Source organism: Cyclopterus lumpus, chromosome 6 (assembly GCF_009769545.1).
Source record: "Cyclopterus lumpus isolate fCycLum1 chromosome 6, fCycLum1.pri, whole genome shotgun sequence".
Lineage (NCBI taxonomy): Eukaryota > Metazoa > Chordata > Actinopteri > Perciformes > Cyclopteridae > Cyclopterus > Cyclopterus lumpus.
The window spans coordinates 11,668,647-11,685,907 of NC_046971.1; the positions used below are offsets into that span (position 1 = coordinate 11,668,647).

At 41.2% G+C, this 17,261-nt stretch overlaps 2 protein-coding genes across 2 annotated transcripts in view; one reads left to right on the forward strand and one right to left on the reverse strand.

Annotated features, from left to right (window-relative positions):
* Positions 1-3,179: 3,179 nt before the first annotated feature.
* On the reverse strand, positions 3,180-4,878 carry c2cd4a (C2 calcium dependent domain containing 4A). The gene is made up of 2 exons (XM_034534111.1): positions 4,704-4,878; positions 3,180-4,613 (listed from the first exon to the last, which is right to left on the reverse strand). The coding sequence occupies exon 2, from the start codon at positions 4,577-4,579 to the stop codon at positions 3,233-3,235; it is 1,347 nt and encodes a 448-aa protein (XP_034390002.1). The 5' UTR covers positions 4,580-4,613; positions 4,704-4,878; the 3' UTR covers positions 3,180-3,232.
* Positions 4,879-7,204: 2,326 nt separating this feature from the next.
* Positions 7,205-17,261, forward strand: part of tln2b (talin 2b) — a 74,501-nt gene continuing 64,444 nt past the window's right edge. The window contains exon 1 of the mRNA XM_034534112.1: positions 7,205-7,274. The gene's annotated coding sequence lies outside the window, so the exon portion shown is untranslated. The remainder of the gene's footprint in view (positions 7,275-17,261) is intronic.

The following is a 17,261-nucleotide window of genomic DNA, read 5'->3' on the forward strand; positions in this document are numbered from 1 at the left end:
TCTAATCGGGTGCAAAGCCGAAGATTTAAAGCGGTGTTTACCAATTTGAAGAGTGGGGGCATAAAACAGCGATGTCATGACCCTGAAACAAATCACTCACAGCATCACTAATGACATCATGGAATATTTTGACCTCTTTAATCAGGTAATTTGATTGAAGTTGTTTAATATTGCAACCGAAGATCAAATCTGTCTTTTTGAAAGGATGTATCTTAATTGTGTTAAGTAAATGTGACCATGTGTTCAGTATTCTCCAACATTTAGAAGACAAAACAGTCTCTTTTAATGGCCATCTGCAGTCAATGAGCTCAACCTCGTTCCTTATCAAAAGAAGTTTCTTACCAGTGTTAGACGTCAGCATACATTGGCCTGAACTTGGAGCTTATGCAATACAAACATTTGAAGGTCATTTTCACAGGACATTTGATTGAGATGGATAAGAAATGGAAAAAGGAGGTCCACCAGCCTACGTCAGTCCAGTTCTCAAAGCAGTCGTTACCCTGAGAACATTAGAAGGCGGGGTAAAGGACCTACTGGTGACTAAACATGTTTACAGTAACATTTTATGGTGCATGTTATATGTTTTGGCACAGAATAGGGGCCTGGTATAACAGAAAATGAGATCAGGAAACTGGTTACTTTGAACAGACCCATTTTCACTGGAAGCTGGAAACGGGCAAGTGAGATATGGTAGGGGAAGGGGTAGCTCGCATTTCTTGGTAGGAAAACATTTTCTTTTACCAATTCAAAAAAAGCAGAGAACACCCAATACAGCTTTTACTGATAATACAAAGCTGAATAGAAGTAGGACATACAGTTTAACATATTCAGGTATACCACAACATTTCTAAATGTGGTTGTTGCCAATTCCAGCTCATTACTTTTAAAATTGTGAAAGTCATCCTGGTGAATGAAGGTAACTAGGCAACTGTTTTCAGACACTTGAGATTAAGCCAGTGCACTTCTTGTTGAGCATTTGCATTTATGATGCACAGCTTTGACGGAGACAGATGTTTCCCACAGATGATATGAAATCACTTTTAGTAATCAGTAGTGAGTGCACAACACACTACACATTCTTTACACAGCCACAATCTTATAGTTCCATTTCTCAGTGTTGTATGTTTTTTATTTTATTTCAATGGCAAATATTAAATATGAAATGTATTATATATTAAATAAAATATAATATCACAGCGTTCTAATCAAACTGACAATACAAATTACTTATTGCAATGCTGAAACAGATCAGTGAGACTTTTAATTAAGACTTAATTAACTTATTAATTATGAAGGGAAAGGCCCTTTTATAAAGTGGAATACTTGTATTGGTTGAATGTACAGCGTTACAGCATGACTTCAACACTGAAGATGCACTGCATGTTTTTTTGGGAAGTAGGAATATGAATTAGGAATATGAATTGCTGACAAGCAGTTATTTGATGCTTTCGCTGGCTAACGTTATTGTATGGACGACACCGGCTTGGATCAAGGCCCTAATGCGGCTGTAACCAATGTGCTATATAAAACCAACGCTTCTGCTCATTTGAATGAAGATAGATCTGTGGAAATCCCTTCCCAATCCTATCAGCAATGGGAATCATGGGTAATTCTCATTTATTACAAGGTATTTCACAGCTGAGTCAACACTCAATACAAAAGTGTCCAACAGTATCAGCCTCCTCACAGGATGTGGAAACGCATCCTTTTCAGAGAGGTATTTAAAAAAAATAAGTTGTCTGTGTGGGATGTTCATATGTTTCTTTAGCAGAAATGAGATATGTATTACATAAAGGTGTGTGTGTGTGTGTTAGGCCTCAGTGTACAAACACAAAACCCCTATTTCCATTGAAACAATTGAGAAGGGATTTCAGGTCTTTGTGGCTACACTGAATCCGTAATTCAAAAGGCTTTTTTTTCAGTGGCGTGATCCAAATTGTAAAATTTAGTAAAATATTTGCATTCTAAAGCGTGCATCATTACAGACATTAAGCATTCAGAAACAATCTCCCTGCAGGCGATTATCATAGCTTTGGCATAAATATATGCTTCTATGTATCTCCTCACATTACTATATGTTTTGCAACCAGCAGTTGTCCGTCCCCTATGAGAGCTTTTCTGAGCCCTGAGAAATCTATTAATCTTTAACTAGGATCTATAGTGGCAGCCAGTGCTTTTAAGCCGATCTTTATTGCTGAAAACAGCAGGATATGCGCGCCTGGAGTCTACATTAAGGGCTCCTGCTCTGTTCAGTTGAGTAAACATGTATGTATATTGCATAGAGAGTTGTTGTTTTTTAGTTTTTAACATAGAGAATGTTTTTTTCTGTAGTTTTCTGAATCAGAAATGGCTGTTTGAGTTCATACACAGTTGAATTCTTTTTATTGAGCCGTTTTGCTGCCTAGATTATTTTCTAATTCTAGGCCTTACTGATATTTTCATTGAGAGCTAAAGGTAGTATTTTGTAATGCCTAATTTAAATGTTTTGTAAACATTATTATTATTATTATTAAAAGTCTAGTCACCTAAATGATTGACTATCAAAAAGGAAAAAAAAGGTGTTACTGATTAATATTTAAACCGGGTAACAAGAACCTGGCCTTGTATGATAATCTAATTACAAATAATTATATATATATATATATTTATTTATTTATTTTACCTGTCGACTAAGTTTCTCTAACAGCTTAAGTTTTTAGAGTTAATAGAGTAAGTTCTGTATCACAGGGGGAGGGAGGCAGATATAACTTATTTTGTGCACTGATTAAAATGATACATACTCAACGGTGAACACTCCCATCTCAGGTTTCTAGTGATATTTTTAATCATTGGAAAGGTCACAAAGCGAACAACAGGCTGAGGAGAAATATGAGATGGCAGTAGTCTCATGGCTATAAATGATTGTATTGTCATTTATATATACAGAGTATTTATAGTTTGTTTTTAAGCAATTATAAAGTTGGGATTAAATATTCATTAGTGGTGCATTTGTTTTTCCAAAAATTAAGTTCATCCTGATCATTAAATCTTGACATTGGATATGGACAAAACTGGGTGAACTGATATTAAATAATACATGTTACAATGAAACTTGTTATCATAGTCTAATTTTGAAATGTATTAAAGACAAACAACCTCAGTGTTTTCCATAATTTAATCATAGAAATCCTGTTTTACAATACAAAAATGAAAATAAATAATTCAACACATAAATTAAAAGTTAAGGAAGTACTTAGGTTTCTGATGTCACAATGCTAGAGAGAGGCAAATCACAGTCACCCAGGAGATAGTCTCTTTTCATGGTGGACATTTTGTTCACCACTTTAAAGCGTAGGGAGCGCTGGCTGATGTCTTCCTCTGAGATACTATCAAAGAAGAAATCCTCATTGAAGATGGGATGACGGCTCTTTCTGATGACTGTGCTGCGCTGCTTCTGGACCTTTCCGGGCACCAGAGAGAGGCTGACGCTGCAGTTGATAATCTTGGGGTCCACAGAGAGTGGATAGAGGCCTTCCGCACTGATCAGCCGAACCCGTAGTCTTTGGTTATCCGGGCAATACTCTGCTGAGAGTCTCAGGCTGCCGTCTTTTCCAATGGGTGCCATTCTTTCCTTCATTACTCTCTCTCTGTGCAGAGTCAAGTCCATGGGGAAGATGTTGGGTGGCGCAAGGCTGTAGCTGCTCGGCAGGCCTTCAGCTGACCCATCCGATGCCCTCCTCATGACATTGGGGCTATTGTCTGTGGAGCTGCCTTCATCTGTGGACAGGGAATTGTTCCTGGATATCATTGCCTTCCTCATGCTCCTTGACAACAGCAGTTCATGGCTCAGTGCTTTGAAGAGGGAAGACTTGGCAGGGCACCTGGTCAGCAGTGGCGAGCTGAAAGGAGAGGATTCAGTCGAGGAAGTCGTATCGCTGTCCAGAGTGGCCTGCCAGTTCAGAGTGTATCCTCTCGGGGAAAGCCTGGAGGTCAGGCTGTTCAGGCTGAATGAGGAAGGAGAGGTGGAGGTGGAGGGAGAGACTTTGGAGCACACGCTGGATCGACTCCTTGGCAGCAGCAGGGGAGAGGAGCCAGGATCGGAGTGGAAGAGCGACTCCTTTCTCCTGGTGTGGGGGCTCTCCAGTAAGGTGCAAAAGCCATAGCAGGTCTGAGCTTTGGCCATGTGCGGAAGGGACAAGGCAGCCTGGCTATGAGGATCCGCATTGGTGGTCTCCTCATCACTGCAGCCATCATATGAGCTCTCATCCACACTCTCCACCTGGATAATGTGTGGGTTCATGGGCTCATAATGTGTCACCTCTATTGCAGGGCTCGCCCTCTCACAGGGAGACGCCTTGATGACGCGAGCAGCTCGGCTCTGATCCGTGTTCTTCAACTCCTGCAGGGATGGAAGTGTTGGGGGGATGCAGAACTCTGGGATATTGTCGGGGGTGATGACATTAGGACAGAGGGAAATCCTTTTGGGTTTTTCGCCTTTTTCTCCAAACATGATATCACCTATTTTGATGCAGAGTTCTGCTGATGGGTTAAGCAGGTTAGATCTCTCCACTGTCACGCGGATCTTCTCCACCACCCACATGGGTCCTCTGGTAGAGATTAGGAAACTCTGTAAGCTGAACAACATGTGCTTGTAAGTTATGGCATTTTCTTCTGAAACACAACAAAGGATATCAAAGAAAATCATGTCATAATATCTATCTTACCTTTTTATGAAGGTATGGAAAATCCACCAGGTTGTCCTGAACGGGATGGACTGATGGCTCCAGCTGGTAGGCTGTTGTGAGAAATCTGTGAGGCTCTCTTGACAGCAGATGGAGGTTCTCTCTTGTCAGGACCAGCACATCTGTGGCTGTTTGAGAGATGAAGACAGTTTAAATGAAGCAGAAAACCAGTGGATGTAACACCCGCCCCCTGTGCTGCGTGAACAGGATCCTCCCTCCCTCCTTTGGCCACTAGTTCCCATGGAAATATCTCAACCACAACAGCCCACTGTGTAGTGAGATAAGCTCACGTCTTTGGAAGTGACCAACTGTCTTTAAGCAAATGGAAAGCTTTCGATACACGTTTTTGTTTTCCATTTATTTAAATTAGATGGTGTGTGTGACCTTTTTCTCTGAACATAAACAAGGTAATCTGGTAAGAATAATTCCAAACAATTTTAGAACTGTTGAAAAGTCATTCCCTTAAAGGCAAAAGTTGAAGGGATAAAGCTGGCCAGGCTTTATTGTGTCTAGGGGAGCTACAGGTCAATCTCCTAATGACATCTTACTGAAGTTCTTGTGATATTTTTAAAAAATGGGGTGTTTTGCTATTGGTTGAATTATCTGGTATTAGTATATTGTATATTTGTTTATTCCAGTACTCCATCGATGTTTTATCACACTCATTTTTAAAGGAAATATTAAGATGCTGAGTACATTTTATTGCTGCAGCTACACTTCACTTGGAAAATTATCGATAGAATTTGCATTCAAAAGTCCCAGCCAGACAGCTCCATAGGTCTTAAACCTTTATTGAAACATTGTCATGTCAGTGCTACCCTCTTGTGGTGGCACATGAAGCAGCTGTAATATGAATTATCCCCAAAATGCATGAAAAAAGCCTTCACTGGAACAGCTATAACTTGGCAGTTACCTCATAATCCCCCGGCATGTTCTGGACACAGACTTAAACGTCCATCCATTATCTGTAACCGCTTCACCTAATCAGGGTCACGTGGGGACCGGAGCCAATCGGACTTAAACTGTGCAACTAAAAAATCAAACAAACCTGCGTCAAGACTGTAGGTTTTCTTGACACAGACTTAACCTCTTTAACTCAGTACTGGAAAAAATAAAATAAACCTGTGGCAGCTCTGCTTGTTTCAGTCTATTTACAGTAAGATGCTAACGCAGCTTTCCTTCACTCTCTGCTCAAAAGTGATGAGAGGAAGTGGAGGGATCCTGTCAAGGTTCAAGTGGTGTCACTTGGTTACCACGTGTTACCAGGCAATAAAGGAAGAACTTGATGTCAGAGCTAACACTATACCAGGAAAGTGTCCTCAATGAGGAACTTCTCAGAAATGTTTTTCCAAAATGTTGAAGTCACAACAGTAATTTAAGCGTTCCTCTTAGACATCTCAATTAATACATTTTGGAAAAAAAGCGTGATTTGAGGAAAATTATAAATCTGTTTATAAATATTATTGTGATCATTTTTATTATCTATTATCAACATGGATGCATATATATATATATATATATATATATATATGTGTGTATATATATATATATATATATATATATATATATATATATATGTATGTATGTGTATATATATGTGTGTGTGTGTGTGTGTGTGTGTATATGTATATGTATATGTATATGTGTATATATATATATATATATATAGTTCATTAATATTGACAGCCCCCGATTCCTTTTCGAACCTTGAGTTTTTCTTTGCATATCCACTAGGGGGCAGTATATGCCCAGAATAAAAAATAACAGTACCGAGACTGAGATTGCCCGATTGATATATTAGATACTCTAATCATCACAAAGATTAGCGAAAAGCTGCAAACCCCAACTAAATCTTCTCATCAAATAATGAATTGGAGTAGGCTGTGTGGTTTTGAATTTAATTATGAAGCTTGCGAAAAAAACTCTCGAATAGCCATTTTCTTTAAAAAAAATTCAAAAACGGTTACATCCTGGATTCCATTCTTTTGACATGTGTATTTGCTGCAGGCATAATGCCACGTATAGCATCCACGTCCATGTGCCGTCGATCCAGTGTGTACGTGGGACAACGCGCAGCAGTATGACACCAATGGTCTGCTGATGCGCTCCCGGCAGGTGTAGCACAAATCCAAAGCCTTTTCAAAATAAGAGACGACTCATTGACTTTTTTTGCAGTCGTCGTAAAGCGTGTCCACGTTGCATGATTACCAGGTCTTATTATTCAAAAGGACCTCTCGTCTGTATCAACCAGCCTTCTCTTGATCGCGATCTGGCTTCATCTCTGCTCACCAGCGTTCATCGGAGACTGTGGAGTAGAAGGAACCCATGGGGGACTGTGACGCCGCTTCCTCTTTTTCGGCGCATAGATATGCGGTCCCAAACCTCCCCCCTCCTCCCCTCCTCTTCCATCTCTCTCCACTGTACGATAAACGAGGAGGGGCTTGATGCCGTGGAGGAGGCAGGCAGGCTGAGCTGAGCTGACCCGCTTGTGGTGTGTGTCGCTGAGCCCACATCCAAACCAGGGCGCATGCATTACCGAGTGACAGACACCAGGTAGGATTTCACTGTCATGTTGTATTTATTCTGCTTCTTCTTTTCATTGTCGTGTGCCCCCCCCCCCCCCCCCCCCCCCTAACGGGCTCACTTCAGGGGAGGCGGACCGCTCGATGTTGGCTCAGCAGCAGCGCTGGAAACATTTCATGTTAACCCGGCTGCTGTCGACCTTTTCACGGTGTCGGGGCGCGATGCGTGTCCGCCTCACCATCTCCTTTCTCGTCTTTGGATTTAACATCAGCCGATTTGCTTCATCAGGCGTGTTATTACAAGCCTGTCATATCCATTTCTTCGTCTAATGCGTGACCGGCTGCTTTTGACATTGACAGATCAGAGGTAATAAGATGGATCTATCGTTGACCTATTTGTTTGGTGTAGTTGCTGCATGTTACATTGTTCGGCTTTCCGTGCGTAGAAGTATATGTATAATGCTGCCGAGCTCCAGCATCCTTTCTGCTCTGCAAAGAAATGTGCTGTACTGTAACTCGGACTTGACCTGAATGTTATCTGGATGGGCTCAACATCAAAGCTGTGTGAGACTGTAGTGTGCATGCAGGATGCAACCACTGAGGATTTAGAGTGGGCGGACAGAAATGTGGGCAGAAATGGCAGGGGTCACTCTATAATGGTCAGTTTGGTCCAGTTTGCTGACTGCTGGAGCTTGTCAGCCCACTAATTATTTGCCCCCGTGAAAAATCTGCCATTTCCTGGGTCCCTGTGAGGAAAATGCCTTGTTTTTACCCGACACCTGCTTGCTGAGGTCAGAGTGCATGCACATCTGGCTATACTCGCTCCAAGGCCAGCAGGGAGGATGTGCATCCCCTGATCGAAGGACACGACTCCTTAGTGTGTGTGTGTGTGTGTGTGTGTGTGTGTGTGTGTGTGTGTGTGCGTGTGTGTGTGTTACATGTTAACCCAACAAAGTGACCGTTTGGTGAAGGGGCCACAGTCTACAGTACATATCTTTCTCTGGTCGGTTTATGTACGGGTGTTTGGCTGACTCTCTTGCCAAAACACATTACATGCCGGCCTCTTTCAACATTCTCATTACTGAAGAAGCTTCTGGCTGCTAAGACCATAACTGTTGGAGTACAAAAATCCACCCCCTCTATAATATAGAACAGCTGAGCATGTTCTATGAGAGGCATTTTGTACTATAAGGGTCAATTCAAGGATACTCATGCCGTGAGGGGGGTTTGAGCCCGTGACTGAAGAGTAACATGTTTCGTCTGAGTGATGTAACTAGAAGAGTCCAGCTGTTTTAGTAGACAGCTGTGATTCTTGATGACTTTATACGGCATCACTGAGGGTGCTAGGGGCTTGATTATATCTGGGAGTAGCCAAACTAAAAAGGTACTCCCTGGTGGTACTGTAAGGCACCAATTAGTGGAGGATAAAATCACCCAACAACCAAATTGTAGGGAATGGTATACATGACAGCAGCATTGTCACATGTTGCTGAATTAATTTGTATAATTGTTAACTATCAATTACATGCTAAAGCGCTGTATTCTGGGTTGACACATTCTAAAACCAAATAGGTTGGATGTTGACAGCTGATGGTGTCAGACATCCCCAAATGTAAAGTCTGCTTAATATCTGCTAGAATAGAGGTCTCATCATATTCCTTTACCTTAATAAAAATACTAAATATTAATATTGCTATTATTAGAAATATTGACAATTGACCCTAATGCTACAATGTTCAGATTGTTGTGTCTATAGACTGGGTACAGCTGCACATGAATTGCCCTTTGTGTGATAAATACAGTTGTCTAAATAAGGAATCAAGATGACGATGTAGGCCCTTCCCATTTTCAAAGTGATATGTTAGTTTGTCATGTTAGTGGTGATAGGACCATGTGTGCATCCCTTGTAGTGTCCAGTAAAAAAAGATTTGTTGAATGGCAGCTTGGTAAAATGTGTCAATAGGGAATAATCTCCAGATTAGGCAGTGCTGTGAAGACTTTATGAGTCCTAAATACCTTTCGCTTATAACAGAATTGAGTTGGATTGTCTATAGGATTAATGTATTTATGTTTAGATTAGTAAAAACTAATGGTGTGTGTGTGGCATTGTGCATTCAGATACAGTATATCATGTTGTGTAAATACTGAAACTACGTAAATCTCAGCATTGGAACACTGCGCCTCTCGGTTCACAATATGCCCCCTTTGCTTGTCCACGGTTGATACAGAGGCAGATACCTTCCCAATCTGAGAATCTGCAATGGGTGCTGCACACTTTCCCACAACACGGTACACGGATATAATTAGATCACAGCACCACCAATGTCACAAGTTCACATGCAGCATGCATCTGCCAGCGTCAACTGATAACAACTTGCTGTTCCATCAAACACAACTCTAGATACTATTCACAAGACCCAAGGTTATACAAGCTGTGTTTGTAAGCGTGTGCCAAAATAAATCAGAAAAGTAAAAACGTGTAAACACAAAAAGTAATGAAAACTCCGATAGCGTCAGCATTATACATTTCCTCCTGCCTTATCTTTTGGAATATTAGATACTGCAATTTCACTTTGTAATTAAAACCAAGTACTTTTTTAAATGGTGCCTTTTTCCTACTCATTGACAGCTATTGAAGAGGCAATTACCACAGTGATTCCGTATTATGGGAAGCTATTAAGGCTATCTCTGCTACAACAACTTTAGTTCAGTCTGTTATTCTGCGCCTATAATTTACTGGGATTCACAAGTCTCAAACATGGTCTTTAAATGCAGTGCTTTTACTCTGTTCTTTCAAATTGTGCAACCCGGGGATAAACATGCAATCCTTAAACTGTTCCATAAATAACTATAACAAGGTCGTGCAGTCCTGAGTAAGATGTGTTGAGAACAAGGAAATCCAGTTGAGACAAAGCCTTAACTGTATTTCCGTGCCATTCATTAGAAAGTGGTTTTCCTCTCAGTTGTTGCAGTTGCTCCGTCATCAAGAATACATTCCTGGTCAGAATTCCCTAGGAAATGTTCAGCAGGGGGTTAAGGTTTTTAAGACTCATTGGAGAGTGTGACTGTTGAACCATATTTAATGATTGAGAGTGTAGGAGGTGGAAACTAAAACACACCCCATGCTGTCGCTGTGACCCAGCCTTTGTGTTCTGTGTTTACGGGTGAAATAGATCCTCCTATGTGTTTTCTCCCTGTGATCACAGCCTCTTTAGGGCCTGGCCCGCCTCCAGGTCTGTTTCTATAGGACAAGAAGATGTAGAAGCTGCCAGCCATCCTCACTTCTCCGCTAGTACATCAATCTGATTGAATACTGTCCCCTATTTTTCCCCAGCAGATGACTGTCAGGCAGTCAATATGTGTTCATTAACACGCGACCACATTCCCAGTGTGCTTTTTAGATTTGAAGTTAGGTTGATCAGATTAAATTGGCTGCACCCTTGATTACTAATTGTTGGCCATTATATCAAAGCGTACAAGTCAGGCCACTCAATTATTGATTGTGTAATAGCTTTATTATACAGTTTCTAACTTGAAGAAATGTTAAAATGATCGACGGCAATATCATTTTTTTTGTTAACTTTTCCTCTTTTCACTTGTGATCAGATCGCCCGATCATGTATAGAAAACGTGACATCATTTCCTAAAATTGAGCATAATGTGTAAATCAAACATGAGGTGAAGTGGTACCATGTTGAACACGATCCTCGTGAAGCAGTGGTGGCTGATGCAGTACTTCCCATAGTATGTATTGCACATGCATGTGTACATGTGGTCTGAAGTGACTGGGCTGTGCTTGAGATGCGTAAGCAGCAGACTCCAGAAGTAGGTCAGTAGATGCCGGCGTGGTGTTCATTCAGGTCAGAGGCAGTATCTCAATAAACGGTCAAATGAGCTGCCAGTCTGAAGTAGCAGATGACAGATCTGACTCCCCTGTTGTGAACACACAGCACAAGGTCCCAAACGGGGTTAGTGGCATGAAAGAAAAGAGGTGTGATCTGAGGGTTCCCTGAGCACCAGCTGTCAGCTTAATTCAATAGCTGTCTCCTTACCTTTGGCTGCCTGGCTGCTATTAGAAAATTGTTGGTAAAATTATTTTCAATTGTGGTTAATTTATTAAATATTCACCTAATCTCTTCATGTAGGGCTGTTTTGTTGGATTTAAATGTAGCCGTTAGCTAGCATCTGACTTATGATTTAGTCATTTGGAACCTTTGGTCAATTGGTATAAATGACTGAATTTGCATCGAAGTGTCAGCGAGTAAGTGTGCAACTGACACTACTTAATTTGATTACGCCTCTGTTTTGGTGCTACAGAAGAATGATTAGGATGATCTACAAGTTTGAGTGAATATGAGTCCCATAAGCATTGTATTGCATTTGAGTATGAGGAGCTGATGTCCATTATTCTGTTGAAGTCAACATTTTGCCTTCTGTTCTCGAAGTGTAAAATGTTGCTTTGGGCTTAAATGCTCACAGAATCCATAGAACGGCGTGCATCACCTGGTCGTCTTTGTTCAGTTATGGCTGCTTGTGTCACCTCATTGTATTCAACCCGTCTGTTCTCTTAGTGCTCAGAGCATCTACCCGTCTCTTTGCTGAGAAGTGGATTTGAACAGATGATTGAGTATTTTTGGGCTGTTTATGATGTGTAAATGAAGAACTGTAATAACTTTCTACACATATACACTATATATGGAGAGCTTTTGTAATATACAATATACATTATTTTTGTTCCGTTATTATTTGTGATCTGCTTCTAGTAGTGTTTGTTGTGGCCAGTATCACAAAGAAAGCACATTAGATGCACACTTCATCAGCATGCTGAGTGTTTTTCACTGGCAGGTCTCCCAGGAACGCCACAGGAGCTAGAGGTCAATGACAGTGGAGCAGAGATCCTAGTGAGCGAGGCACTTGCCATCGATCTGCATCAATGATGCATCACAACCAAATACGGCTGAATGATAGGGGGTCCTGAACCACGGCACAGTTCAGACAATAATCACTGGATGAGACAATCTTTTTTTTTTACACCTATGACACAATTGTTTTGCTTATTGATAACACTCAAAGAGCAGTGTTTGAAGTAATCCCAGTCTGTAATGTTCTCGCAGTGGGAGATTGGGAGGTTGAGAGGCTTACACAATGTTCAGATAGAGGGAGCAAAGGCTGGCTGCACAGGGACAGAGGATTGATGGAATAACTGGCAGAAAAAGTAAACAAAGTGATATTGCTGTTGAATGGCACCGTTCATCTTGCTTTCGGGAGAATTGACGAGCCAGTAGCGACACGTCAAGGTTAATTGAGGGCTGCCAGGTCCACTGTGTGCTCAGAAGCTGTCAAGCTGTTTGTGTCACGGGGGGAAGGACTCTCCTGTCCGAAGAGCAGCACTGAAAATACTGCTATCCTCTGCTCTGATCCTCTGCAGGCTGCAAGGGTTGCTGACTGAGCGAGAATTCTCTCTCTCTCTCTCTCACTCTCGCTCTCTCTCTCTCTCTCTCTCTCTCTCTCTCTCTCTCTCTCTCTCTGTCTTCACAGGGCTATGTAGTGTCAGCACCTTGAGTCTCAAAGAAGAACTGTAGACTTCTCTGACACTCTTGTCGAAATCCTTTCACATTGGCCTGGCGGAAGTGCATTCAGCAGCTGGATGCTGCACAGTCTAAGTGATTGTGTTACTTAAGCCTTGTGTATCCATCTCATCAGCAGTGCAGTGACCTTGTGTTAAGGGCAGAGGGACTCTCTGGTTACCCTCAGTGAAAGTCAATAGCTAGGATTACATTCTTTGCTCCGTTTTTGGAGATCGAATGATAATGATAAGTTGACTCAGGAGACCATGGCATGATGTGTATGCTCTTCAGAAAGTGTTCTCTCACAGGCACCTTTATGAGCTTGGACCACATTTTCAATTGGAAAATTGAACCTGGAACTAGAAGAGCCCAAAGCTGTAGGCCTCCACTAAGTCTGTTAGCAAAGAAATCTCTTGACAGATTGATCAGTTGATTCAACTGAAAGATCTATGAAATTGTTTCTTTAGTGTTATCGTCCTTCCACAGATGTTGTCTGCATGGATCTCTCAAAATCGAAAGATTCTGAGAGCCAAACCGCATTTTTTCTGTAGTGACTAATGATTATGAGGTCTTTCAAATGAATGCATATATTTAATATTAACAAGATGATAAATGAGCATTGTCAATGTGAAAGGGATCAATCTTAATGATAACGATAAATAGTTCCTAGATAAGGACAATGACAAAACACCGTACACTTCCTACAAGCACTGAATAGCAGACAAAGAGACTTAGCAATTAGCTGGTGACCAGAACAGAGCATTTAGCCACTAATGAGCCCTATTTATATACACTATATAGTTGGTGGAGACCAGAACAGGGACACACAAATGTTAATGTCCCTCTGTGTCTTCTAGATGTGTAGAGTACATAGGCGATTGTTTGCAATTTGCAAGATGATCAAATGTCAATGGCGTGTTAATGGCTTGTTCCGCTGACCCCAGGTTGCCAAAAATAGAAAAATGACTATTAATGCTGCTTTCAAAAAGACTGCAAAAACCTAATTAGAAAAAAAGTATTGGTCAATGAATAGCCTTGTGATCAATAGGCATGCATATCGAATCAATACCAAAATGGGTCTGTATCGCTTACTCACCAGTAATTAATGTCAGGTCAGATTTGTTATTTTGTTTGCTTGTTCTTTGGTGAGATACTTTTTTATTCAATTCAGAATACCTCTATTATTTAATGTAAACCATTTACTAAGTGTGCTGGCGTACTAGACACTATTTAACATGTGAGCACTGTGGCTTCTTTTGAAAGTGAAAAGAAGGGTTCATATATCGGTTTTGGTCTCAGTACCATACTCGGGTATACCATGAGCCCTAGTGACCAATTACTTGACTATTTCAGGCTGCAGCTCTACTAAGATGCAGCATAAGCCACGGGGAACACTTGGAATCAGACTCTCATTCTAAGAGGCTTCCATAGTGAGCGATGGCTCATATGTACTGGTTCTAACATCTGGTAATTTCATAACCGTCACAGTCATCTTGAACGATGTGTTGACTCAACCTCTGTTGTTTTGCTGATCCTCTGGGTTGAGTGCGACATCAATTCTAAATTGTTGCTCTGGGAATAAGGTCCCCTGGCCTGATGGCACAAAATCATGAGCAACGGAGGACTTTTTAATTCATGGCCGGTATTAATTATACAAAATCCTGAGGTGTCATACTGTAACCTTGTTTGTTGGTTTGCTGTTGTTCTGAGAGCTGAATATAAATGTGGACTTCCTTCAAAACTGACAAAATCTGTGACTGTGTCAGCAGCCACTGAAGTGAGAGATATATCAACGTCAAGCAGATTTGAATATATTCTGTCGTTCTCTCTGTGTGTTTCATCATTATATTCATGCATCTTGGCCTGCTAGTGATATTGTTTGACTTCTAATGCTGGGTCGGTTTAACATGCTGAGAAGCCGGATTGAACCTTTGTTTCTCAGGAACGCATCCTGAATGTGGTGGGATTTTGTGCATATTTACATTGAAAAGAAATCAGTGTAGCATTTACAGCACACAAATAAGGAGAAGGTAGCATTCATTCACAGTATAACATAGCTGTTATTACATTACCTCTGCAATGGAGGAAAGGAAGACACCCCCTGGCTACCGGAGCTGATGGCAGAGTCACTAATAGCCCATCATATAATATGTGCATTACCTATTTGATTGTTTCCCTTCTATTCTGCTCTTTAACTTCCTCCCTGTTGCTATTCTGTTATTACACTGGTTCAACCTGCGTGTGAATATGTGCAGTAATATGTGCAATACCATAATAATAGAATAATCATGTTATTTCTATAAGCGCTGGTAACCCAGAGCTCTGAATCATTTTGTTAGCCAGTGAGCCATCAAAAGAAGTGGTCATTGTTCCGATGATGCCCTTCCTGTTCAATATAGCACAACATCAATGGACAGTGTTTTGTGTAAGATGAGCCCTAAATAGAGGCAACCATTACATGCCTGCTCGTTGCATGTGCTTGCATGTTCTCACAGACCGCTTCCCCATCATCTAAGCTGGAAGAATAGCTCCTTTTCACTTTGTAAAAGCAAAATATCTGGACTGCTAATAACTGTATGCGGTATTAATTGGATGAAACAGTGGCTACTTGGACAAAGTAAAGGCTTAGTAGCTTTAATTTCAAAGCCTTAATGTGCTTTGCTGTACGGACAGACGACGGTTCCAAAGCACACAAAAAAAAGCAATCCTGTGTGCTCCCAATATAGTTGATGTCAAATCTCTACGGAATATTTTCTTCACAGTTAATCATGAAATGTAGACTTGTATTAGCAGAAGTCAAGTTTGGCAACACGTATAATGTGGACATCTCATGGCACCTTGATTCACTCTTTTTCTTCAAATTAGACCATTTTGACTGCAGCTGCAGGCCGAATATTTTTCAACAGCCCCATGAAATACTGAAGCATTTGTTTCTGTCATTGCAATTGGCATAGGTTAAGGGAAAGAAAGCTGTTGCTTTGGATTTACTGAGGACACTGTGCCGTCACAAACCTAATTCCATTGCATTTGAGGATGACTTGCAGGCCAAGCACACATGGATGAGAGCATTTTATCTTTCCTTCTGCCCACACAGTGCACATACAAACTCTCTTTCTGTCTTCCGTTCAATCTGTTAATGCAATATGAGGGATATATTAAAGCATGAGCAAATATCATGTGCAGTATTCATGACAAAACTGCATCAGTGAATAAGAATGATGAGCTATTGTCATCACTGAGAGGCTCTCGTACAATAAGCAGTATTCATTTTCATCAAGGAAACTTCAAAACCTCTTGAACAAATTGCTAGGGGCTAAAAGAATAAGCTACGTAGAGAAAAGAAACATCCAACAATACAGAGCTCAGTGTTAGAAGTCTATCTAATATTAGAAAAGAGTTGAAGTTGCCGGCACGTATCTTTTCCTTGCCCAAATGGAGATGCTGTGAATAATTTAAAAATGATACGGTGTTAATTTCTTGCCACCATTACCATCTGTTCAGTCCACTATATGACAGCTGTTTGCTTCTCTCTCTGTCGAGTCTTCAGTTTCCTCAGACAGGAGATTGATAGACCTGCAGCAAATAGAGGGTAGCTGCCCACCCGCAGTGGACATGCTATACCCACGAGATGACATCCTCTCACTCCAGTCCGGCTCGGATGGAGTCGTATAACATAGCCAGGTGTGTGCGCCAGCCTCAGGTCAAAGGTCATCCTAGTACTAATGATCGTCTCTTTCAAAACAGTATGAAGTGGCTGATGTGCAGCTTGGTGCCTCTAGTAATTCCTAATTTCCTCTAATTTGGCTTTCTTATTCAATATCCAGGCTTTCTGCCCTTTTCATAATCCAAAAAACATTATTGATGCTGTTATTAAATGACTGCAGGATCTTTTGGCATTTATTTGTGATTAACAGCCTATGTGAAGGGCTCATAATGGGAAACATGCACTATATTTACAGTTTGATTTTATTTCTCTCTGCCTGGGAAAAGGCTGTCATAAATTGCAGAAACCTCACGGAGCGAGGCCCTGTGAAGCTTTATGAATTCCCCACAGGGAGGTGGGACAAAGAGACAGCGGAGGAGGCTGAGCTCTCAAAGGGCAGTCTGTGTGCATCTTCAGTGGGACACAGCATCCTCGACACATGGCACAAGCTCACAAGAATCGCTTAGAAAGTGGCTGGCTTGTCATGTAAGGCGGCTCAGTCTGCGCTCTGTTCGCTTCAGTCTGCACTCCCTCCTCCACCAGCCACTCTTTGTGTAGATAAGGATTGCGAAGGGTATTTTAGGAGGAACTGCTTGGTGTTGCTAATGCAGAGATTTCTGAGTTTATTTATTCTCAGCAGTCTTTTAGTGAGTGAGACTTTCGTTAATTCAAACCAGCAGCACTAATGATGTGCTGCCAATATCTTCTGTGCATAAACCAGGCATGCACATCCTGGATATCTCAATGA

What these genes read in the sequence shown, in the direction of transcription:
- c2cd4a (XM_034534111.1), bottom strand. Translation starts at nt 4,579, where the DNA reads ATGTGGGTGGTGGAGAAGATCCGCGTGACAGTGGAGAGATCTAACCTG.